Here is a 25436-nt window from a genome sequence, read left to right as displayed (position 1 = left end):
GTTCGGGCGGGTTCCCACTCCACGGAAACCACGCTCCCTCCGGGGAGGCAAGAAGTCGTAGTAGCTCATGAGACAGTTGTGCAGCGATGGACCCGCCCAGCCCCTCCACCCCCCCCCCCCCCCCCCCCGGCTCTGCCGCCGTCTGGGCCGCCTCCCTCCTTGTCTGGCCCACGTTTCCCAGAGTTCCACCTCCCACCGACCCAGTCACGCCGGATAAGCTGACTCAGCTGCCCGCCCACCTGCCCGCTCATGGGGACCCTGAGCACTCGACCAGGAGCTGCCGGCACCTCCCGGGCTCCATCTCTGCTTCTTTGTCCCGGAGACACCTCCAACAATCCTCCTAAACTGTCCCCCTGCACACTCCCCTGCCCCCAGATGGAGCGAGTCAGTGACAGCCCTCACCCCCGTCCACCCGACGCACCTGGAGCAGGTAGACCCCAGCATGCCGCCCCCAAGCAGCCTTGCCTGTCCCGCACACCTGCCTCTCAGGTGGCCCCGGATCCCACCGCTGCCGCCCCCTCCCACGGGCACGCCGCCGTCCACGAGGCGCCTCAGCTCTCGCCCACACGAGGAAGGACTTCTGGGACCTCCTCACGCCTGGGCTCCCCCACCCCTCGCCCATCCAAGAACGTGCCGACTGCCAATTGTTTCAGGGGCCGCGGCTGGCGGTGAGCTGCAGGCCACGTGCTGACCCCACGGGCAGAGCCCACGTGCCCTCAGGTTCAGCGAGGCTCTGTGCGGATAAATCATACCTGACCCACGGGGTCAGCCCGGACCAGCCCGAACACAGGTGAGGCCGGGCACGTGGGACGGCCTCAGCCTCTGAGCTCATCACCCGGGGGCTCTCCTTGTCTCTGCAGAGCCTTGCCCAACAGTGTCAACACACCATCAGCCGACTTCTCAGAAGAGACCTTGCAGGCAAGAAGGGGCTAGAAAGGAGTATTCCAGGTCACGAAAGCCAAGGACCTACATCCCAGATTGCTACATCCAGCAAAGCTATCCTTTAGAATGGAAGGGCAGATAAAGTGCTTCTCAGATAAGGTCAAGCTAAAGAGGTTCATCATTACCAAGTCCTTATTTCATGAAATGTTAAAGGGGCTTATCTAAGAAAAAGAAGATCAATAATACAAACAGTAAAATGACAAACTCACAACTATCAATGACCAAACCTAAAAAACACAAAAACAAAAGCAAACTAAGCCAACAACTAGAACAGGGACAGAACCACAGAAATGGAGTTCACACGGAGGGTTACCAGTGGGGAGGGGGAGGAGAAGAGGAGGGGAGGGGGGAGAATGGGGGAACAGGTGCAGGGAATAAGAAACACAATTGGTGGGCACGGAACAGGTAGGAGAACGGTAAGCACGGTGTGGGAAACGGAGAAGCCAAGAACTTGTGTGTATGGCCCATGGACATGAACTGAAGGTGGGGAATGATGGTGGGGGGAGGGGGTACAGGGCAGAGGGAAATAAAGGGATGAAAAAAATGGGACAACTATAACAGCATAATTAATAAAATATATTTTAAAAAACTTAAAAAATGACCATTCTCCAAAAGCAGATGGCTGCCCCTTCTCCCAGCTCCCCGGGGGCCTCTCCTCATTTGTGGAGCCGGAGTCAACAGCTGCCCCTGCCCCCCCGCACATCTGGGCACGTTTCCCATCGTCCTGCGCCACAGTGGGTCGGCGTCGCTCTGAAGTCAGAGGCATCACACGCACACACACACATGTGCACACGCGGGCCCAGCTGTGTGTCCCCGCCCAGGGCGAGGGCCCAGCTCTCCGTTCTCCAGAGCGCGCTCCCAGGGGGGTGGGCACAGGAGGGTTCTGGGGCCCGGGGGGCGGACTGGACACGCCACCCCCACCCCCGCCCCCACCCCCGGGAACACGCAGCCCGCATGCCAGTGCGTGAAGGCCGGGGCGGTCTCTCGGCAACACCAGCCTGTGTGTGTTTGCACAGCTTCGCAAAACCGCCCCCACGACGGGCGCCTCCCACCAGGTCCCTGCTCGGAAGCACTGGCTCCCAACGGGCCCCGGGCTGCCGCTCAGCAGACCCCGGCTCAGGAGACCTGGCTGGGGCCCCGGGTCAGGGCCTGGCACAGGCCGCAAGCCCGCCGTGGGTGGGGCTCCAAAGAGCAGGCCTCAGAAGCTGGGCCCAGCTAATTTAGGCACAAAGGCAATTTACTGACGGGCTGTCCCATAACCCTCGGAACTTCTGGGAAGGCCGGGGAAGCCGGCTGAGAAAACTGCAGGAACCGAGGCTGGCCACGGTCCAAGGGCGGCCGAAACCCGGCCTCAGGAAACACCTGTGGGGACGGCCGGGACCGCGGGCACGCAGCTGCCGCTGTTGCCACCGTCGCCCCGGGAGACAGGATGCTGCCACCACCGCCAGTGCCCTGCCCTGCCCCGTGCCTCTGGTTGGAGGCCCGGGCGGGGGCCCGGACCCGCCTGAAGAGGAGGCTCCCGCAGCCCCGTTCCCGCGCTTCGGCCAACAGCCCGACGGACCCGCTCGCACCGTGCGAAGCCTCAGGCCCGCACAGCCCCACTGCCTCCGGGAGACTGGACCTGCAGCCCTGGCTGCTGGCCGGGCCTTCTCAGGGCTCCACGGGCCCCGAGGGCCAGCCTCGGGCTCCCCGTCCCCCACCCCCCGACTCTCAGGGGCACGAACCCCGCCACCCACAGCCTGGCCGCACAGAGCCACCGGGCCGGCTCCTGCTCTGTCGGATGGCAGCCACCCTAAGCCACATGCGTGCTGACAGTAATTGGTGGCAGAAAAAAATGGATTTTTCATGCCTGTTTGGAGACCTCTGAAAAAATGAAGCGAGCCTCGTTTCATCTCCCTTTTAACACGAATGGCGTTTAATGTTCACATTAAGCAGCTGGCGCCAGAGGCCGGGCTCCCGCTGGATGAAACGCAGGAAACCCAGCGACGCCCTTGTCCTCCTCCTCCTCCTCCTCCGCCCCCGGCAGCTCTCGGGCACGCACGCCTGTCCAGAGCCCGCCGCCCTTCCAGAACCCTCCGCGAGGTTCCTCGCCTCTCCCTTTTAACCGTCTCCAGCCTCGGGGCCCTGCGCCGGAGAGCAGAGAGCGCGGGAGAGGCGAGAGGGGAGACAGGGCCAGCCTTCTTGGGGGTGCTCCGCGAATGAGGCACCCAGCCGCCTGCTGACGGGGCCAACCACTGAGTGACCCCAGCCACGTGGCGGTCCAGAACAGGCCAGTCTCGGGGCCCAGGGGCGGGATCAGGGTTGCCAGGGCTGGGGGGGCAGTGCGGTGGGTTGAATGGGGAGCGAGGCAGATCCTTGGGGCAGGGAAGCCTCGCTGGGAGGCGTCCCGGGGGTGGGTGCTGCCATCCCACATTCGCCCAAACGCTCGGGTCACCGACAGTGAGTCCTGACATGAACTGCGCACAACGTCCCTGCGGGGAGGGCGGGTGATGGGGGTGGGGCGGCCACAGGGGGGCCCGGGGGGGACTGGGAGCCATGTCACTCCTGCTCAGTTTTGTTACGAACCCAAAGCTGCTCTACAAAAGTTCTGTGGGGGTGAAAGAGGGGGTTCCAGATAGGCCCCCACCTGCTGGGCTCCCAGACCCCAGGGGCGGAGAATCCTGCCCCCCCCCCCGCCCCCGGGGTGGCCCCCGCTCTGGGAGGGGTTGTGGGGGGCCGAGGCACTGCCTGGCACCTCCCTGAAACAGGAAGTCGGGGCGCTCAGTGAGGGGACACTCCCCTTGGACCTCGGACGTGCCGCTCGGTCCGTCGAGGAGCAGCCCCACAGCAGAGGGAGCCGGGCCGCAAACACGAGCGAACCCCACACCTCCGGGAGGCGCTTGCGTTTTGGGGGGCAGAACCAGGCACGCGCGGGGCAGACATCTGAGGGGGCCTGGGGCGCAGCAAGGACGCCTCCGTTCAGCAGGACACACTCCGCCGCCGGCTTCTGCCCCTGGAGACGCCGGGGACTCGGCCCACGGCACCTGGTGGCCGCGCCCGGGCAGGGCCCCCAGGCCCGCCAACCAGATGGCGCGCACAGCGATCCCCAGGTGCCCCGGCCCTGTGCTGGCCGGTCCTGCTCCCCACCATCGACGGGCGAGCCCTGCAGCCCCCGGAACCCCGGGCCCACCCCCTAGTCTCTGCCGCCACCCCTTCAGCAGCACGTGGGTGGTGCTAACGCTCCCGGAGTCTCCGATGCACAGGCCGGGGAGGGCCAGCTGTGCCCCACTCCAGGGCCCGGCCCGGCACCGCTCAGACCCAGAAGGAAGCCCCCCCCCCACCCTGGGTCCCCGGACGTGAATGAGTGTCCCCACATTTCCCCACGGGGGCTTCTCCATGAGACGTGCGGCGTGATTTACGAGAGGGTGTCCTCGAGTTCCGGACACGCTCCGGCGGCCGACACTCGCGGGGCCTTGAGGGCGCGAGGCTCTGGGGGGGACCCGCACCGTCCCCGCGGCCAGGCCGAGCTGCCGCGAGGGGCGCACGTGCCGCTTCTGAGCGACTGACGTGCGGCAGCAGGAAATTTTATGTCCAAGTCGGTTACCTTCCGCCCAGAGCCGACCAGCGGCTTGATGGCTTGGACACATAATTCTATACCTTTCACTCCTCGAACAATAATTCAATCGAGTCCTGCGGCTGCCGCCAAGATCTCCAGACCGAAAGTGCACTTCCCGTTTGATGAAACGCTAATAAATGCAAGAATAAAACACCAGGCCTTTGTCTTAGAGTAGATCCCTCAAAACCGTAGACTCCGAGAATTAATTTTGCCCCCGGAGGAGAGGGCGGGCTCTTCCCCTGGCGGACGGCCTCGCCGTCGCCGGGCCCTAATGAGCGCCGTTAAGTCATGATTCACGGCGGCCGCGGCCGCGGTGTCCTGAAACCGCCGCCCGGTTCTCTGACTCCAGGTGACCCGCCAGCAGGGGGGGCCACAACCAGCAGTGGGGCGCGGCTGCACTCGGATCTGCGGCCCTGGGTCAGGCGGGCATGTGCGTGTCACGCAAGCCAGGAGAGGCGGGCGTCAGGGGCTCTGCACCGACGGCTTGTCGGGACGCGCCGCTGCTCGCCACGCTCGGTCTCCCTCCCCGGCACCACCGACTCCCCGGGCCTCGCGGCCCCGTCTCGCCTGGGTCTGCGCGGGAACCCCGATTCACACACGGGGAAGCTGAGGCTCATGGGGACCTCCTGTCACCTGGTCAAGGGCACAAGCCACTGTGGCAGGACTGACATCCCAATTCCCTCTGGCTTCCAGGCCCACCCTTCACTATTTATTCATGTCCCCCCCCCCCCCCCCAAAAAAAAGACCCAGAGAGAAGGTTCAGAGAGGATCCCCTGAGAACCAAGACACCCCGATTGTGGACGGGGTGAAGCCAAGAAAGTCTTCACGGCAGGCAGGGTTTCAGAGGGTGGGTGGCGGTCAGAGGGGCTCACGAAGGAGCTGCTGGAAGGGGAGGGACTGCAGTGCCGGGACACAGATGGAGAGCGCGGGGTCACGGCGCTCCGCAGACATAACCGGAGGGAGGGCCGGGCAGATGGACAGCCAGCCGGTGGCGGGCAGAGCCGTGGGACTGGCCGAGGCCTGGAGAGCGGCGTGCGGAGGCGGACCGGGCTGGCTGCACCAGCGGTGGGGAACCGCGCTGAGCAGGAGAGCGCTCGCGCTTGCTGCTCAGAGGTCAGCCCGCAGGCCGCCACCGTGTCCCCTGCCCTGGTGGCCTCGGGCCCGTCCTCAGGAAGGGACCTGGGACATTCCTGATCACATCACACCGTCTGATCCCAGTGACCGGGAGCCACTCCCACGCACAAGACCAGACCAGGGATACAGAATGTTCTGGAAAGTGTGGGGCCACCCTGAACGAGCGGGGGTCATCAAGCAGCCTGCAACGCTCTCACGCGCCCTGCGCTCCGACAAGGGCACCGAGTCCCCAGCCCCGGGGCCCACGGAAGCCCTGGTCCGCTCCACCCTGAGCTCCCTGGAGCTGAGGCCACAGCCGCCGCAGAAGGGGGGCCGCAGCTGGGCCCACAGCAGAAGACACCGGCAGAAGACCCCACCTTCCAGAGGCGTCCCTGCTGCCAGTCAGAAGGATCCCTTCGACTCGATTTCCAAAGCACAGTCACGCTCAGCAGAAACGGTCTCCTTTCAGATCTCAAGGAGGGCTCACGCTGCGGCCGTGACGCCCTCAAAGCTCCAACTCCACCGCCCTCCCCCCCCCCCCCCCCCCCCCCCCCCCCGCTGCGACACCGCGTCTCATAAACACGTCTCCCGGACGAGCCGAGCTAATGCAGGTTAATTTCATTGTATGCCGGGGCTGTCTCACCGTTGTGCGCAATTACCTTTATCATTTTATTGCCCGGGCAGAAAGTAATCAGAACAATTATTGGAAGACGGAGGTTTATAAATTCTAAATCACCGCGGCTGGCATTTTTGATAAAACGGCAGCTTTATCTCGGGCAGCGGCGGGGCCAGGGGATAAATCACGCCTCAGTCAAGTGCGGCTGACCCCAAGTGCATTGCACAATACCGCGAGCGCTTCCGGAGAAACTTTCCGGCGCCATCCATCATCCTTCATAACGCGGGAGCAGCTGCCCACCTGAAGAGCAGGGGCGGGAGGGTGATAATAAAAAAAAAGGAAAAAAAAGGAAGAACTCCGGCAGTACGGGCGAGGCCCTCACCCGGCCTCCCTGTCCACGGTCCGCCACGGCCCGTGCATGTGCGCACACGTGACTTTACAGTAACTCTGAACATCTGTGTGCAGACTCGTCTGCCCCGCCTGCACCGTGAACGAGACTCGGGGTCCAGTCCCCCGGGGAACAGGCGCTGCCCCGGCCTGGGCGCATCCCCGAGTTCCGTTGTTCGGGCCCCACTGCTTCTAGAGCCCGCTGTCTCTGGGGGGGGGGGGTCTGTGCAGGCAGCGGTGGGCTCAGCCTCTGCACCTGTTCTCCGGGCCTGGCTTCCCCCCAAAATGTACTGCTAAAGGAAAGGAAAGAAGAGGGGAAAAAAAAGAATGTCACTTGACGCGGAAGCCAGGAAGAAAGGGAGGAGCCCTACAGTCCCCACATCAGTCTTCCCTCAGTGAGTTCCAGGTGGCAGGAGGCGCCGAGGGGACGCAGGCCGTCGGGAAGGCAGCTGGCCGAGTGCCCAATCACGTCTTCACAAGGTGAGGCCGCCTTGGACCCGGGCCGCAGTGGTCTGTAGGGGACGCCACACCCAGGGCGCACACGACCCGTGGCCTCCGTGAGACGAAATGACACCCCCCTGGGACCGCTGGCCTCCCTCTGGTCAGCAAGCAGATCCACCAGAGGATGCACGCTCTGCACGCAGGTGACCCCAGGACAAGGACTGTAGAAAGGTCTGGCTGGGCAGGACTGGAATGTATCAGCTAAACATGCCTGGCACCGGGCCAGGTGCTTCACATACATTATCTCATTTGCTCCTCCCAGCGACCCTCAGGTGGAGCAAATTACCTGCCGATGAGGACACAGATTGAGATGTTCAGTAACCAGCCCAAGGGCACACAGCACGTAAGTGGCAGGTGGGTGTCCAAGGTCAAATCCAGCAGACGTCAAAGCCTAGACCTCTGTCAGCCTCACACCCCTGTCCACCCTGCACCTGTCGGTGCAGGCCCGGTGGTGCCGCGGTGAGAGGCACCACCAAGCCTCCCCGGGGCCTGGGTGACCCTCCAGGGCAGAGGCATCTGCGTGGGGCGTCCCCCCACGCGGGCCGCCTCATCTCGTGGCCCACCCGGACACAGCACCCCAGCCTCCCTCCTGCCACCGCGGGACAGATGGGGCACAAGCGGGCAATGCTCCCAGCTGCCTGGGACGAGGTCTGGGCGTTCGTGAGCAAGCCCAGTGGTTTCCGACCTCCCCTGATGGACACTGACCGTCACCGTCAGCTGACCGGTATCGCCCTTCGCCACCAGCAGACCCCACGCCAGTAGCAAACACCTCACGATGTAGGAGGCAGGGCTCCGACCCCACCTAGCAGATACCCACACAGACACACCATGCCTCAGACCTGCTGGGCACCACGCCTCTGAGAACAGATGCTGCACAAGTCACACACGCAGCATCGGACCCTGTACAGGGTTTCACGAGCACCCGGCAAGTTTTCACTGCGTCTTTTTACGACAAAGGGAAGTGAGACTCTGTGAATTCTGGAGAGGTGAAAAACAGCAATTCAACCAAAAACGGGAATGAAAATAAAATGGGTTAATAAAAAAAAAAGCCCGAATGCACAGAGGATGCTAGGACAGGAAGTTAGCAGGCCTCACATAAAACAGCGTCAGAGGACCCTCGCTGGTCTACTTCCCCTCAACACGCACGTTTGGGTATCTGAGCAAGAAGCTCGTGAGCTGCTCCGCCTGTTCTGAAAAAAAAAAAAAAAATGACCTCCTGTCACCCGCTCCAGGCCCAGGGTCCACCTAAGCCCCCAGCCACGCCCCAGCCACGCCCCCACACTCCGCTGCAAGAACGCCGCAGGCCGCCCGCCCGCCCGCTACCCAGCCCACAGAGGGATGCATCTTCCTCGCGAGGAGGGTTTTACCGGTCAGCCCCTGCCGGCCCCTCGGCCGCAGCACGGTGGCGTGGGTGTGCTGGGGTCTGTGTGGAAGAGCCCACGCGTGTGTGAGCGCCAGCAGATGACGAGCGCCGGTGTCCCTGTCCCCGAGGGAGTGGTGAGCACGGGAAGCCGCAGGCTAGGATGCGACCGTTGTGATGGGTTGGAACCGGAGGGACCAGGACACGAGACGGACGGTGCGCAGAGACGTCCCTGCGAGTCCAGGGGGCGCTGCCTGTGAGCCTGCGGGTGCCGAGGTCCAGGTCCGGGGAGGGGACGTGAGCCGGGCCGGGACGGGGAAAGGTTGGCTGGGTCGTCAAGTAAGGTCGGGGCCAGCGGCCAGCAGCTGTCTGTCTTCGAGAACCGGACTCGGGGACGCGCCCTCCTGCCCGGAGTCAGACACCACCCAGGACACTGGTGCGCGGCCCCCACCCCACCAGGCCCCTCTGGCCACACGCGAGGGGACAACGGCGACAACACGGAGAGAGACGGCTGCCTTGGAGCGCAGCCCTTCCAAGGGAAGAGGGAGCCGCCGCGGGTGCGCTGATTTAAAGCAAAGCGGAACACCACCCCGGTCGGAGGTTTCTCCGTGTCGTTTCCCCCAGGAGCACGGCGCCGCGGAGACAGGCAGCCTGGGTGCCCGACCCTGGACCCCACGGGGCTGGCGGGGCGGAGCCCGGGAGGGCTGGCTCCACCCCCAGACCCCGAGTGGAGCCCCGGCCAGGCCACGTGGTGCAGGTGGAAGCCACAGCCAGGAGGGCCGCCCGTGTGTTATTTAGACATTTTTATAAGGAAGCCAGAGGTTGAAGACACACCCAGAAAAACCACACAGATTTAGATTTCACTAAAATGTTAAGTCCCTCGGGCCCAGGCATTCATCTTGCGGTGAAGGTGGTCTCTCTCTCGCTCCCGGGTCGCTCGTCCGACCTTCACAGAGCGTGAGCCGCGCTCACTGGGCGGGGGGGGGGGGACGTGACTCCGTAGTGGGACGGCCGCTCTGGGAGTGGGGGGGACGGGCGGGAGGAAGATCAGTAACAGTGAAAATTCCGGACACTCGGGTTCCCTTAAATATTCACAGAACAGCTTCCCGTCAGTAAGGATGCCCGACCCCAAGGAAACGAGGTTTTCTTTCCTTAGGAAGAGTGAGGGCCAACTTAAAAGGGAGGCTAGGCTGGGAGTGGCTGGCACCAGGCCGTGTGGCCCCCTCACTCTGCCCTCGGAGCCCCCCCCACCCCGCCCCCGAGCTCAGGAGTTCTGCCAGCGCCGCCCCCACCAGGCAGACCTCCAGGGACTCACGGGCAGCATCAATCTTGTCGGCGCCGTCCTGCCGGACACGGGGCGACCCGGACTGCCCCACAAAGGCTTTGGGAATGTCATTACATTCTCTGGGACCAGATGCCGGGCCGTCTCCGCAGGACCCAACATCCCGGTGACGCCCTGACGTCCTTTCACCATGGAAGATGCTCTGCCCGGGAGCGGGGAGACGGGGTCTGGTGGAAGGAGATAAGCCCGCGAGGGGACCGCGTGCCGCCCTCCCCGCCTGACAGCGGGCGTGTGTCCGCGTTATCGCGCCGCCCCTCCGCTGCCGCAGCGGTGCGGGGGCGGGGAGGGCTCCCGGGAACGGTTCCAGAACCCCGGCGGGGGCCGGGCGAGAGAGACGAGCAGCATGTCCCTTCTCTACGGGCACACGGGCGTCTGAAGGCGCGGCGGCTTGCCCGCCACCTCCAGCACCCACAGTCAGCGAGCAGCGAGGGTCTTACCGCTCGGCCCACAAAAGCTTCCGCTCCGGGGGGCAGAAACACCCTGAACTTTCTCATAAGCGCTTCCCTCTCACAAGTGAACCCAAACGCCTAATGACCAAACGACTATCTATAGTTTCCGAAATAACTGGCTTAAATAACCCAGTTTTACAAAGCGGACGCTTTGGAGAGGCAGAGAAAACTCTGGCCAACTCCAGCATCGGAAACGGCACGTACTTGGCCTTGACCCAGAGGACCCCAAGGTCTGCCCCTCTCGGCGACGCCGTTTCGGCCGGAAAGTCAAAGAGAAGCTGGTGTTACTTGCAAACAGCAAGTCTTATCATAGAACACTGAACCGTACACTCAAGCTGTTCATTTTGTCCCACGTCCAAGAGCTGGTAGAAGGAGAACCGGGGGCGGGACGGAGGGTCCGGGGCCGGTGTCGCCACGTCCGAGCCCCGTCCGTGGTTTTGCGGCACAAACTGATTTCCAACGAAACCCTTTCTGCTTCGCTCGTTCGGCCTGCTCCTTCCGACGGGGCTGGCCAAAAAGAACGCCTGGTTGTTCCCGCACGACGGCTCCAGTGCTGCTTGTCTGTCTGCATCTTCACCCGAAACAATGTTGTTAGACTGCGTTGTGACAGCTGTCACATCAGAATGCATTAAAGAAAAACATCAGAACCTGTGAATTTTCGTGCGGCCGTGGGAATGCTGGAGAGGGAAGAAAATACGCCGTGTTTCCGGCATACGGTGCTTCGGTATTTTAAGGAAGGTCACACCACGACCCAAGAAGCTCTGTGCCGTGTACAGAGAAGGTGCCGTGACTGAGCGAATGTGTCCAAAGCGGTTTGCGGAGTTTGTTGGTACCACTGACGTTTTGGCCAAACCCTTCTCTGCTGTGGGCTGGTCTCCTGCACTGGAAAAGGCTGAACAGCCCCCCGGCCTCTCCCCACTGGAAGCCACAGCAGGACACAGCCGACACACGCAACACACCCAATCAATCAAGTTATTGGTGACAATGACAATGTGTCTCTCATAACCGACTTTCTGGCAAACTCAGTATTCTTAGTGTCCTGCCCGGGCAAGCTCCGCCCCCACAGCGGTACTGGCCGGCCACACAGCGGGGGAGGGTGTGCGATGCGTCCGTGCACAAAGGGGAGCCTCGTGCTCAGGCCCCAGCGGCACGTCATCAGAAATGAAAACCAGCGAGGAGACGCACACGTTGAACCCGGAGGAAGCCGGACGTCCACGCTGCACCCTTCAGCAGACACCTGGTCCGCCCAGACCAGCACCACGCGGGCCGGCGGCTCTCCACCACGGGGTTCCGTGGAGATTGGGTAGAAGGTGGTCGAGTGAGAAATCCAGCCACTAAGCTGTCCTTGTCGCATTTCGAGTGTCAGCGAGCCCCCCGTGATGAGTGGCTACCGCACTGGACAGCAGAGCTAAGGACACGCCCACCATGGCCAGGAGTCCCGTTGGCACTGCCGACCACCCCTGCCCCCGTAAGGGTCGGTGGGGCCGAGGCCCAAGAGGGGCCGATCTGGTGTCCCCGATCGCCCGGGGGCCCGGCCACCCAGCAAGCGGTCAGTCCCGGCGGGTCAGTCACTTCTGCCCAACACAAGCTGCCTGGGCTTCCGTGTCAGGGCCTGGTCCGGCCAGTTCAGAGTCAGCCACACACCCCGAAGTACGTCCCAGACACCCCGCCCAGGAGCAGCCCACGCACAGCAGGTGGGAGGGGCCTCGAACGAACTCATGAGAAGAGGCCCTAACACCCACCGCAGACCTCGGCACGGTCTGCGAACTCGGGCGCCGAGAGGCTGTGAACAGTTTCTCAGCACATCAGACTTCAGAAGTCTTCTCCCCGCATTCAGGTCTCAGAAACACCACAGAAAGCACCTTTGTGCACCAAATGTGAATTACTTCTTCAGGACAGCGCCTCCGATATGAAAGTGCCCTAAACACCTAATGACAGAAGGTCGCCGAAGGTCGCCGCTCTGCAGTGGGACAGCAGGCTGTCCCTGGAAACAGTGCTGGCAGGGATTTCAGCAACACGGATGAGCACGCATGTCGGGGGAGGCGAAGAACCAAACACAAAACTCTGAGTATACCGTGTGTACGTGCACATGGCATGTGTACGTGATGATGCTACATTCACAATCAAGAAAACATACGCAGGGGGATGGATGTCCAAGCTACAGGCGTTAGCAGGCAAGAACTTTAAAATAATTATGATCATTTGTGTAAAAATAAGAGGAAAAGACAAACAGAAATGCACAAGGCAGTGGCGACTGTCAAGTACGTAACTGAAATACACATTAAAGTGTGGAAGGGCCATCCCGGTACTGGAAACACGAAATCTGGAGCTTGGAACTCACTGGGCAAGGTGACCAGTAGACTGGACGGAGCAGATGGAGCAGAAACCAGGACCTGTGCCGAGACGGCCGGCAGAAAGCACCCGAACGGCAGCGCAGGGAGAGACAAGGAGTGGGAGACCCCGGAGCACGGCGGCTCTGAGGGACAGTCCCCAGGACCACCCCCACTCCCGCACCCCGACCCGACCCGACCCAACCCCGCCAGGGAAGGAACAGGCGAGGAGAGTGACAATATAAAGAAATGCATCTGGAAGTTCCCAAAACAGGCAGCAGAAGTCCACCCAGAGAGCCACAAATAATCTAACACACAGCAGACGCAATGGCAGTCAAAATCTGACTCCTAAAGACCGAAAAACCGGGAAACAGCTCACGGTACTGGACAGAGAGGAAGTAAAAATAAACTGCACGGGTGATGAAAACAGGGACCATGATCAGAGGTTCCAAACAGGATGAGGAAACTGCGGACCACTTGCCCCCTCCCAGAAACTGAAAACCTGACCCCGTATCACTGACCCGCCTGGAGCCGAAAATGGACGACCCTGTGACCAGGAGAGCAGGTAGGGCGACAGTTTACAAGCCTTCCCACAGACACCAGGCTACACGTACGAACGCCACCCAAGGTCCCAAGAAAAGGCCATTTTAATACAAATTCTCCTAGAGAGCTTGAGAGAGAGAATGCTCAGCGCATGCTAGAAGTCAGTTTATCTTTGGAACTCAAGACAGACCAGGGCTCTGAAAGGAAGGGAAAAACGGGCCAGTCTCCTTCATAAACACAGTTGGAAAAAACCCTACACAAAAAATAGTGCACTTCGTCCAACAGGTGTTTAAAAGGGAGTGCTTAGTGGCCAAGTCTGGTTCAGCCCAGAATGCAAAACTGATCTAACATTAATAAATCTGTGAAAGTAATTATCCACATCACCAGACACGAGGGTGGGAATTGTATCAATTTCAATTGATGCAGAAAGACCGTTTAATAAAATTCAAAGCCCACTGATGACGTTCAAGTCTCTCGCAGACAACCGGAAGGGAGGGGAACGTCCTCTCCACCAAACGCCAACAGCGAGCATCCTTTCCGTTGGAGAAAAAGCAGCGTCTTCCTTTTCAAAGTAAGTGCCAAGGCGAGTGTATCGGTTATCACCACATCCCACCACGGCGCGGGAGGTTCAAGCCCACGCAACAGGGCAGGTAAAAGAAATGAATGATTAACACAGTAGAAGAAGAGAAGCAACATTCTCCTTCGCAGGTGACATGACTGCCCGCACGGAAACTCAAACCACACACAGACGATGTCAAAATCAGAGAGAGAATTTAGCAAGGAAAGTGGATACAAGGTGAGCGCACGGAAATCAGCAGCACTCTCCCACGCTAATCACAAAGACAACACGAACCCTAAAAACAGGCACCATGGGTATCAGCCGTGGAAACCACACAAACAGTAAGGACCCGGGGAAGACACCACAGAAGACAGGCAACGTGGGGAGATGCTCAGCCCGGCCGGAAGCCAGAGAAATAAATGTAAGTCAAGGTCACCGGAGACACTCTCTTCTGCCCGGAAGGCCGGCCAGTACCAGGCGGTGCCACGTCCTGGAAGCAGGCGCACAGCCCCTGGGAGTCCAGCCCGCGTCGCCGTGTCGTGCCCAGAGACACTTTAGAAACCCGAGTCCGTCATCTCCGATGGGAAAGGGGTTCGGCCCCGTGGCCCCGCGGTGCGGGCACACAGCCGGCCGCCCCCAAACTGACGCCTCGGCAGTTAACACACTCACCCCTTTCCCTCCACAGCGACTGCGGGGCGTGGGCCTCTCCGTCCAACAAAGTGACTCGGCTCACGTAGGTAGCGTGTGCCAGCCAGCACGGCCACGGGCGTCTGTGTCCCATACACGTGCGCGTGGACCCCGTGAGAGCACAGGCGGACGCTCCGGGCCATCTGCGGGACCACACACTCACGCAGGGCGTTCACTCCTCCTTCCTCGGGCAGCAGGCGTGCCGTCCGAGCCAGTGGCCTGCTGTGCCCACGCGCTGAGCGTTCGCTCCAGCCACCGGGGGCCTAGGACAGGGGGGACACCCCTGGTGGCTTTACCTCTCCGACGCTGAGCGGTCGAGCGTTCTCGCCCCAGCCAGGCAGACAGCAAGGCAGGGCCCGCAGGGCCACACCCCTCACTTTAGTGGACTGGGGTCCCACCGGAGGAGAGTTAGTGGCGATGGCGTGAGATCGCCTCTCCTGCCTGGTCTCATCTCCGACAGCACAAACTCGTCCCAGTGACAGCCCGGGGCAGAGCGCCTCTCCGGTGACGTGACGTCCCGGCAGCAGTGATAAGGGAAAAGTCATCGACTCCGAGACGCCCGTGATTTCCTGTGTCCCCGAGTCTGGCCCCTCCCACGGAGCTGGAACGGCCGGCATCGGACACAGAGGCTGGAGAGTCGAGGGGGGCAGGGAGGGTGCGCCCAGTTGGGCTCAGCTGCTCCCACTGTGGGCGTGGCGGGGGAGGGGTGGTGGCGGGAAGGAGCCCAGGAGGCAGAAGGCAGGGCCGTGGGACGAGGGAGCACCGCGGCGGCGTTGGGAGCGGCTGGGAAGCTGTGGCTGAAGCACAGCGATGTCCTTTCTCTCAGACGAGGAACAGCCATGCGGGGAGCCCCCACCCAGAGTCCTGGCCGCCGGCCTCCGGTGCCTCCCACGGCCCCACCCACCAGAAGTCAGAGGGCCGGAGCAGGAGGAATGGCTCGGGCAGCCCACTGGCAGCTGACCTGGGCACCCCCCAGCGGCTGCCCTCCGGCTCCCATCCAACCCCAGGTGACTCACCCTCCACCTGGGGAGACCCGCCCTCTATTCACTCCCCCCTCTGGACCATCTCACTCCCCCCTCTGGACCGTCTCACTCCCCCATGGAGTCAAGGACGACCACAATACCACCCACCTGGACAACCATTCCCGGTTCCCAGAGCAACAACACAATACCCTCAGCTGCTGGGAGGACCCACAACAAAACAAAGAAAAAAAAGTCATACAGAAAACCATTCCTGCATTTGTTTAAAATAAAAAAGTCAGCATTGAATGGCTTCCCATCACTTACTTGGAACTGTGGGACACATTCCCCCCACCCCCAGGGTAAAGGGTCCTCCCTCCTGAACAGCCAACCTTCATTACGAAGCACCAATGTGTGCGTGGTGGCTGCTCCGCCCTCTTCACCATGGCCGCCCGGTGCTCAGCGGCCACCTTCACCAGCGTTTGCACTCGCTGTGCTCAGCCGGGGCGTCCTGGACTACTGCATGTCCTCCCGCAGGCCACGGTTCTGTGGCAGCCACAGCTACCCAGCTCAGCCCAGAATCAGAAAGCAAACAGCACAGGCTCTTGGCCCCAAAGCAGCTGTCACGAAATCCAGGCACTCCACGTTGCAGGCTCTGGTGCCGGCTGCTGTCAGTGGGCCCCAGGTGCTCGGGGGCAGGGTGGGGGGGAGACATTAAGCATGATGGGAGAAACGGGACCGGCGAAGAAGGCCCACATGGAACTCGCATGTAAAATGCGGTCCCTAAAATGAAAACACTTCACACGATGAACGGCTTAGTTACAGCCGAAGGAAAAACTGGGTGACATAGTCGTAATATTTTAGGAACTACCCAGGCAGAGGGGATAAAGGCGGAAGGAAACGCACGTGTCAGCAGGATGTGGGGGGCCGTCCAGCGGCCTAACACATGTGCAATGAGAGTCCCCGAAGAAAGGCAAACAAAATATTTGAATATTAATGATTTCTTCAGATTGGATGAAAAATCTGTACTCACAGATGCCAACAACTCAATGACACCGAACCAGAAGAAACATTTTAAAAAAACTTAACCAAGGAAAATCATCATCAAATTGCTGAAAACAAGTGATAAAGAAAAAAACCCCTTCAAAGTGGCCAGAAAGCGGGGCGGGAGGGGCAGATTACCCACAGAAAAATCACAATCGAGAAAGACAGCAAACCGCTCACCAGACACTATGCCTGGCGGGACACAATGGAACCGGTATTTACGGCGTGGAAGCGGAGGGGCCGATCCGGAACTGTGTAAGGAAGCTACAGGTCAACGGCCCTTGTGAGGAGACACACCAGTCCCTGAAAATACCAGCAGACTGGACACAGCAGTACATGACAACAATCTACACGGACCCCAAGAATCTACAGAGACTTCTTCCAGGAATGCAAAACTGGTTCAACATAGAAAAACTCGTGAGCAAAACTCGCCCAATTAATAGCATAAAGAACAAAAACAAATCTGCCCTCTGACAAGAGGCAGCTGCAGGTGACGTCACGCTTGACGGTGAAGGATGCTGACTCGCGGCGGTGGGGGGGGGGGGGCAGAGCCGCTGGAGGCCCAGCCCACGGCGCCCACTCCGAAGGGATCACCCCCTCCCCCCCACACACTCACCATCAAGGGCACAAGCAGCCCGGCTCGCTTGAGAAAAGTCCTGGTGCAGCAATCAGACGTGGGACCCTCACTCAGGCCGGCCCCTTTCGAGCCTTCTGTGCTCACCCGGGAGGTGCCACAGGGCATGCGGTCACAAACCAAGGAGGAGTCTGTCTGGGGGAGGCTCCTGTGGGCCTGTTGGGGATCTGACATGACCTGGCCGGCAGGTCACGGGGCAGGAGCTTTACCTGCAGGGCCGACTAATGAGCGGGGGTCGCCCAGAGTGGGGTCTGGGGGCATGTTCTGAAGGTCACCCAGAGTGGGGTCTGGGGGCATGTTCCGGAAGGTCCCCAGAGTGGGGTCTGGCGGGCATGTTCCGGAAGGTCACCCAGAGTGGGGTCTGGCAGGCATGTTCCGGAAGGTCAACAGTCAGCCTGATGATCAGGTGAGGGCTTCCGGTGGTAAAGAGAATTCTGGAAAGTCGTCACTGCCGCCTTGGCAGGACAGCCTCCCGGTTCTGTGACTTTTGTGAGGGGGAAGGCGGTGACGTTGACAAACAGGGTTTCAAATGCTCTCTTAGCACACGCGGTGTCGGAAGGTCTGGGCAGTGCGGCACCTGACGCTTCCCGAAGGACCAGTGAGTGACCCCACGAGCCATGCAAGGCTCCAGACGTGCCCTGGGGGCTGCATGCCAGCGCAGAGTGCCCTCGGGGCTCAGATCCGCCCTGCGAGGAACCTTCCGGAAACCGCGGCTCGTTGAAGCCCGACACAGCGTCAGGGAGGAGCAGCCACAGCCATCTGTGCATCCTCCACACCACTCTCCCCTCCGCGGTGCCCGCTTCCCTGAAGCCGGGTTTTCCTGATTTGCTCCAACGAAAACAACGTATCACCATGGACTGAATGCGAAAGCAGATGCACAATCTATAGGATTCTATTCACCTGGTTTTTTAAAAAATTTGAAAGAAATGTAAACCAACATCGCTCATTTCTCTAATATGTTTTATGAAAAATATAGTTACTCTTCACTAGAAATGTGTTATTGATATTAAAATGTAATATGTTGCTTAAATGAATTAATCATTATTTTTAAGTTTCTTGATGCTTAATGTTTTTCAATGTCCAAATCAATATTTAATGTAGTAAATCATGATATATAACTCACATAAGTTCTTTGGGGTTTTTTAAAAGATTTTATTTATTTACTTTTAGAGAGAGAGGAAGGGAGGGAGTAACAGCGGAGGAGAAACATCAGTGTGTGGTTGCCTCTCGCACTCCCCCTACTGGGGGCCTGGCCCGAAAGCCAGGCATGTGCCCTGACTGGGAATCAAACCAGTGACCCTTTGGTTCACAGGCCAGTGCTCAATCCGCTGAGCCATACCAGCCAGGGCTCACTCACATAACTTCTATGGAACCCCAATGCGTCTTCAGGAAACAGAAGGTTCCTGAGACCAAACTGTGCTCGGACCACCAACCTCGTCCTGCCCACCCCGCCCCCACTATCTACCCCTACCCCACAACCCTAGGGGACCTAGGGATGCAGGACCTAACCCCTGCCTGCAAACCTGAGGAAGAACCATGCCTGTTGTCCCCACCGGACACCCAGAGCACCACTGGGGGCGCGTGAGGGTCCCCGTCAGCCACCGGAGGAAGATGCCCATGTCCCATCTTTCCGGATGCTTCCCGTCACCTCCACTTCCTCCGCCCGCAGTGAAAACCTCCCCACAAAACTTGATTAAATCTCTCTGGACTCCCTCACAAAGCCACACCCGAGACCTCGCCACTGTTCCCACTTACAGTTGGAAACAAGAAAGAAACAAAGAACCCTTCGGTCCAGCCAGTCGGCGTACGAACACCATTCCATATGAAAACATTTAAAATACATTAGATTTTTGGTCAAGATGAAAGACAAAAATAAAAAAAAAATCCAGCAATCTATTCTAATTGGGTTCCCATGGCAACTGTACCATCGGGTTTTTCAATATAACATCCCCAAGGCCCATGCACATGCATAACGCAGACTTCAAACAGCCTGGGTTGTTTTCGCACCGCCGCGCTCCCGGGAAGATCAATCGCCACCGTCCCCATGCCGGCCGGGAGTGGCGGGGGGCTGAGCGCCAGGGGCCGGGGTGGTGCGGGGCACAGAAGGGACAGCACCCATCACGGTGACCACGTGCAACTAACGTCAAACCCGCTCTGGGCGATAACCCGGCAGGGCCGCTGTCACGGAGCCACGCCTAGCAGACGGGGGAGTCGGGCCCAACCGCAACCGCACCATTATCCCTCCCATCGATCTCAGGGAGGCACAGAATCGATCATTAATAATTACATTAGAAGATGGCCCGCAAGGTTAATCATATTCTTAGAGACTCTCACTATGGAATTAAGCAGCAAACATAGCTGGGCTGACAAATAAGCAAGTAAAACAGGACTGAGAATTCAAATCCACCTCTTAAACAGTAGCGGGCCAGCACGTGCCCTCGACCGGGACTCCAGGCCCTCCCACCCCGACCAGCCTGGCCCCTGGGGGGGCCCCACCGAAGCAGATGCTAGGCCCACGGGCCACCCACACTGTGGGGGCACAAGGAGCCACAGCCCAGAAATGGCACTGTCCTTCCGGTGAAGCTTACAACCTGTGTTTCCTTGCAACCGCCCTAGAAACCCCTACGCCTCTGATGCCCTCTGCAGGCCTGGGGAACTGGTGGCGGGGCCGAGGTACACTTAAGGCCCTCCTACCTACTTTATGCACGCCCCCATCCGTGGCCACGGGGGTGATGTGGGCCAGCGAGGCACAGATGCGGGCCTGCTGCCTCCAGCGAGAGGCATCCCGCTCCAGACCAACAGAAGCTGCTGGGGCCACCTGCGACCAGACGGGGGGCCGAGGACTGCTGCGGCTGCCCCCCGTCTCTGGTCCTGCCTCCACCGAGTGTGGCCAGCGGCTCTGAGCTAACCAGCGTCAGCTGTCACTGTTCGTGCTCAGTGTGTGCCGTGCTGGGCAGGACCCCCAAACGGGGCTCCCTCCCGGCAGCCCACTGATGGCTCTACGTGTGGCAGTGTCGTCCTCCCTGTTCTCGGAGAAACCAAGGCTTGGAAAGATGAAGTAACTAACTCAAGGTCACAGACAGTCACGAGTGGAAACAGGCCCAAACTGAAGCAGTCTTGGCCCCAGAGTCAGCACAGGTAACCCTGCAGACACTGCCCCAAAGGAGGGCCTGGGCTGTGTGGAAGCCTGAGATACAGGGATGCTGATTGGACCAGAGGGAAACAGGGATGCTGATTGGACCAGGGGGAACAGGGATGCTGATTGGACCAGGGGGAAACAGGGATGCTGATTGGACCAGGGGGAAACAGGGATGCTGACTGGACCAGGGGGAAACAGGGATGCTGATTGGATGGGAATGAAACACAGGTGCTGACTGGACTGGAGAGAAACAAGGATTCTGGTTGGTTCCTCACCTTTTTTCTAATTATAATCTCGTCCTTCTACAGCACTGTGGTTCCAGACTACGATTTCTATCCAGACAGTAAGCCATACTTCAGAAAATACTCATTTGTCATTCCACACACTTACACGTGACCAGGTAGCCAGAATATGACCCCTTCCATCCGACAGATGAGGCAGCTGGGCGGGGGGTGGTTACCGGCCGCCCGGGGCCCCTCACAAGTAAATGGCATCACCAGACCCTCTCTACTGTTGCCCCCACAGCTCTGGCTCTCCCTCAATGAAAACTCGACTTGGCCCCACAAAACAGGCAGGCGTCCAGCTGTGCATCGGAACGGCAACCCTCACCCGAGACCTGGAAAGCGCTTCGGTCCAGAGGGGCGCAAAGAGGACGGAGGACAGTGAAACACAACGTGGCTTCCGCGCCTAACGTGCGTCTGTAAAACTCGCGCCCACGTCTGGGTAACATCTGCTGTCATAACCACGAGCCTGGAAACCGTAACGCTCTGATAACATGTTAGGTTTGCAGCGTGAAGAGATTCACACGTCTCCGAGGAGTTGCAAAACCACACGCCCAGATCCATCAGCTCAGGCGACTGAGAGTGATGCCGGCCGCCGCGGATCCGTCTGGACGGGGAACTCCGGGGCCTGTCCGGGCCGGAGGGCACTGCTGCTGGGCCGCACGAGGCTTCCCCACAGCTGCTCCAACGTCCGGGGCTGCCGGGACCTCCGGGGGCTCACCCAGAGACGGCCCCCAGGTTCCCACCCGGCAGGTCTGCTGGTGGCCTGCCTTCCCAGCTCCTTGTGTGGCAGGGCCGGCACGCCGCTCTGCTCTGGGCGGTCCCCCCACCCCCCACGGGGAGCAACAGGTCCCATGTCCCCGGGCATGCGGGTGGCTCTTCCTAATGACACCAAAGAGGGTCAAACTCTGCAGCTGGGTCCTACCTTCAGTCCTTCTGATTGGGGCGTGAGCTGTACCACTTACTTCTTGAATTTCCACATTTAAGTTCCCCAACCCCCTTTCTCTCCCACCCCCCCGCCCCGAGACTCAGTTCCCTCCCTTCGCCCATCCAGATCGCTCTAACAGCCAGTGCCGAATGGCCCAATCTGTCAATAAGGTAAGAGTTTTCTAAACTACTATCCATATGACTCAATTTGTCAGTAAAAACTGCCACCAGCGCTGCGCTTGCAGAAAAATGTCCATAAATGCATTATTGCGACGGGCAGATCGATGTCTATAATAAAAACAAATAGATTTAACAAGTGCCTGCTTCCCCGAGCGACGCCATTGGTGGACAGCCCATTCGGGCTCGCCCGGACTTCTGGGAGCGGGTTGCGGAGCGCGGCGGGGAGCCTCGGCTGAGAGCCCCGGCTGACCTCGAGAGCGTTCCGGGCAGGAAATTATTCTAACAAGAAGATCTTCCACACAGTCGAGGGAACGTACAAGGCACTTTGAGCCGTCTCAGAATTCCTTCCATGGCCACACACACACACACACACACACACGACAAATTTCACAACCGAGAGAAAATGTTGTAGAATTTGTACCGGATGTGACCACAGCTGCATCACAGGCCGAGTGAGTTTACCTTGGGGTGGGGGGGGGGAGACGGGGAGCCTGTCACCCTCCCTGGAGACCCCTCCCTCCTCTGCTAAGCCCCCCATCTAACAGGAAACAAGTTCCGGCGTCCAGCCCCTGGCTGAGGATGTCACTGCTGTGACGCTGGCCCCCGGGACAGCCTGTTCAGCTGCAGCGGACGGCAGGTGGGGTTGCCACAGACTCTCACTGTGGCTCTACTGCTCATGGTTCTGCGCACCTCGGCGAGACACTGTCCATGACAGATTTACATGGGAGCCAGAGCGGCCCAAACCGCTCCGGCTCCTTCAAAGGTTACAAAAGGTCACAAACACGGCGGATCCCCCCCCTTAGCCAGTTCACTTCAACAGCCACACAAGGAGCAAGCCCCGCACTGTCTACCACATATTCACGACCTAGTTCCCAAACCCTGGGCCCCCCCGCCCCGGACAAGCCTTTTACGGCCGCTTCGTTTATGTCAAAAGACAACCACCCCCTTTCCACCGACCAACAGCTGCAGGGTCGTGACCCAAATGCCACAGAACACACATCTTGCAGTATTTCGTCTGCAACACCGAGTCTCAGACTTTCATCCACCCGCGCTCCAGCCAGGCCTGCAGAGCTCACGGAATGGGAAAGGTCACCACCGGCCAAGGGAAAACTGGCCCTCCTGGACGTGACCCCCCGCCTGCACCCAGGCTAACCACACGCTCTTTCACTTTGGACCAGGAACAGGGTGTCAGGGGAGGGGCGCTCATCTGTCATGAGTGGGTATGACAATGCTGGTGCACGGTCCACTCTCGCCCGTGGTGACACTGCAGAGCATGGGTGGGGTTGGTTACATACTATTCTAGGACACCCGGTCTCTTTTCCAAAGGAGCTGAGTCAGACGCCGCCCACCCCAGGACGCAGGGTCAGGAAGGAGCACTGTGACAGGCCCCCGGGGGTGGGGCTTTTCAGAGACCGGAGCCCAGTGCACACGCCTGGAGTGACCAGAGGCCCAGGAAACTCCGACCCTCTGGGGAAGTGGGCGGAGAACAGGAAGGCTGCTTGGGGGCCAGGGCAGGGGGGCAGGGTGGGCAGCAGGGTGGGCATGCAGCGTGAAAGCAAACCTCACCGCAGGAGAGGGGAATCAGGTGATGGGGTTGTACATTCTTTTCTTTTCTACCAAGGAGAATGGTCCACCACCTGGAAAGGACAAGGATGCCCCAGAAAGGGAGCTGAAACAGGAGAATCTGGGGGTTCAATCACTGGCTCCTAAATGTCCTCTGTAAAACAAAGACGATCCAGTAAGGCCATGTTGATGAAAACGACCGGGAACAGTAACCTGTACTCGGATCTGGAGAGAAGAGCGTTGAAGGAAAAACGGGGCGGGGCCGCCCAGGGTCCGCTCCTCTGCAGGCCCGGACCCCCCTCCTTCCCGTGTGCAGGACGGATGAGGGTGTAGGGACCCTCGGGACAGAGGGCCGAGTGCAGGACCAGGCCTGGGGAGGCTCAGCTGAGAGCCAGTCGGGACCCAAACAGAGAGAAGACGAAAGGCCCGGCAAGCCCAGCCGCCGAGCAAGGGTGCGGGGCCACCCTCCGAGGGCGCACCGAGGGCTGTATTTCTTCCGACCCGCCTCTCCGGCTGGGACGCCTTTTGAAAGCAGAGTTTACCACTACGAGTCAAACCTCACTCTTGTAATACAGGCCTGCTTTAATGAAAAGAATATTCACAGAGAAAACTACCCGAGTATGCTGTACTGGAGGCCTGGTTCCCCCAGCCCCCGGGGTTTTATTCCAATTCTAACTCCAGGCAAGAGCCCAGGAAGCCAGCTCAGCCCACCCTAGCGGCGTGGGGACTCCCGCCTTGCCCCTGTCTGTGTGGAGCTGTGCAGTGGGAATTAACACACGATCCACCACCAGCCAGGGGTGAGGGTTGCATTGTTTCCTGAAAACTCTTTGCCCCTCATAATGTAGCAGATATGCCTCTAGTTCACCTCCCTGAGTGTTTTGTCTATTGAGGACTCTGGAAAAACCCCCAGGCACCTCCTGCTCTGCCACCTTGGGATGGGGAGCGAAGCCTGAGACTGCCCGGTTCACATGTCAATAACTGTCCAGTAGCGGCAGCTTCGGCCTCCAACAGCTGTGACCCCTCTCCGCACAGAGCGACGTCCCTTCCTCCGACCACTGTCCCCCCGACCCAGCGAAAGCTGTGCTGGCGAGCACGAGCTGCACTTCCAGGACAGAAAGCCAGCCCCTGAGCGGAGGCACTGCAGGGAGAGCCAGCTGGGATTCAGAAGGTGAAGAACCGCGGTGCGAGGACCCGCTCGCTGAGAACCGCTCTCCTGTCTTACTCCCGCCTGGAACTTACAGCCTGTGAGAGTGCCTCTCAGACCCCACCTGTTTGCTCCAGGGGTCCGCGGAGCCAGCCAGCGAGGGTGTCAGGCACGCACACACCAGCCACCACAAGGAGGACCCCCACCTCGTTGGCCCGCCTCTCCACCTGTCTCAAACGAGGGAGAAATGTGGAATTCTGCACCAGGAACCTACTCAAGGCTTAGCTGGTAGGAAAGGCCCCAAGAGGGGCTTCTGGAAGCATCTTGGGAACCGAAGGGGAGGCAGCAGTCCCCTCGGCGCTGGAGAACAGGGCGGGGCAAGATGGTGGGCAGAGACAGAGTGGAAGGGGCTGGCCCACTGGAGGCGGGGCAGGGGCTGCCAGGTCCCCACACCAGGCCAAGGTCACTACAACTTGGTCCAGGAGCCTCAGACCTGGGGAAAGCCGGGCGCACGTGGGCACACCTGGGCATACCTGGCACAGCTAGGCATACCTAGACGCACGCGGGTCCTGTGCGGGGTGCGCGGGGGTGGGGGCGGGCTCCACCTGGGCAGGGACACCACTGGGGGAGGGGCTGTCCCACGGGCTGCAGGCGCCCGCCCTCCTCTGGGAGAGCCCTGAACGTAGGCAGAAGGGGGGGCAACGCGGGCACTCACCGCCTCGCCCAGGGCACAGACTGCCAGCAGCTGCGGGCACTGGGAGGGCGGTCACGCGACCGCGGCCTGGGCACGTCCGGGGCGCGGGGGGAGGGGCCTGGGCGCGCGGGAAGCGGCCGCAGGGCGCGCGGGGGCGGGGCCGGGGGCGGTCCTGGGGCGGGACCCGGAGCGGGGCGGGGCTTGGACTCCCGGAACCCAGGGCTGCACGCGGAGGAGGGGCCGAACGCGGGCCCCTCCCACCCCGCCCGCCCGCCCGCGAGCGCCGGCCAAGATTAGAGCATGCTCAGTGCAGCCGCACCCGGCGGCCTGCAGTGCGCAGCCTCCTGGGCCCACAGGTCTGGCCTCCGCCTCCGCAAGCGTAACCAGTCCGCTCAAGCCCTTCCAGCCCCGCTGCAGGCCGGGAGGCGCTCTTGCCGCTTCTGCCTC

General features: G+C 60.5%; 1 protein-coding gene across 2 annotated transcripts in view; it reads right to left on the bottom strand.

Moving 5' to 3' along the window:
* The window catches only part of MGMT (O-6-methylguanine-DNA methyltransferase), a 112478-nt gene extending 87379 nt beyond the window's left edge, over window positions 1-25099 (bottom strand). Inside the window, exon 1 of one of the 2 annotated variants that reach the window (XM_028512680.2) lies at window positions 25011-25099. Coding sequence is in view for 1 of the 2 variants with exons in the window: in XM_036027445.1 (XP_035883338.1) it covers window positions 9830-9988 (159 nt within the window). In the remaining variant the exon portion in view is untranslated. Of the gene's footprint in view, window positions 1-9829; window positions 9998-25010 lie in introns of those variants that run through there. The other variant, XM_036027445.1, reaches the window with a different exon arrangement.
* Between the last annotated feature and the right edge of the window lie 337 nt (window positions 25100-25436).

This window comes from Phyllostomus discolor, chromosome 5, assembly GCF_004126475.2.
Source record: "Phyllostomus discolor isolate MPI-MPIP mPhyDis1 chromosome 5, mPhyDis1.pri.v3, whole genome shotgun sequence".
Classification (NCBI taxonomy): Eukaryota; Metazoa; Chordata; class Mammalia; order Chiroptera; family Phyllostomidae; genus Phyllostomus; species Phyllostomus discolor.
The sequence above is the reverse complement of the archived record's forward strand: the minus strand, read 5'-3'. Positions and strand labels throughout refer to the sequence as shown.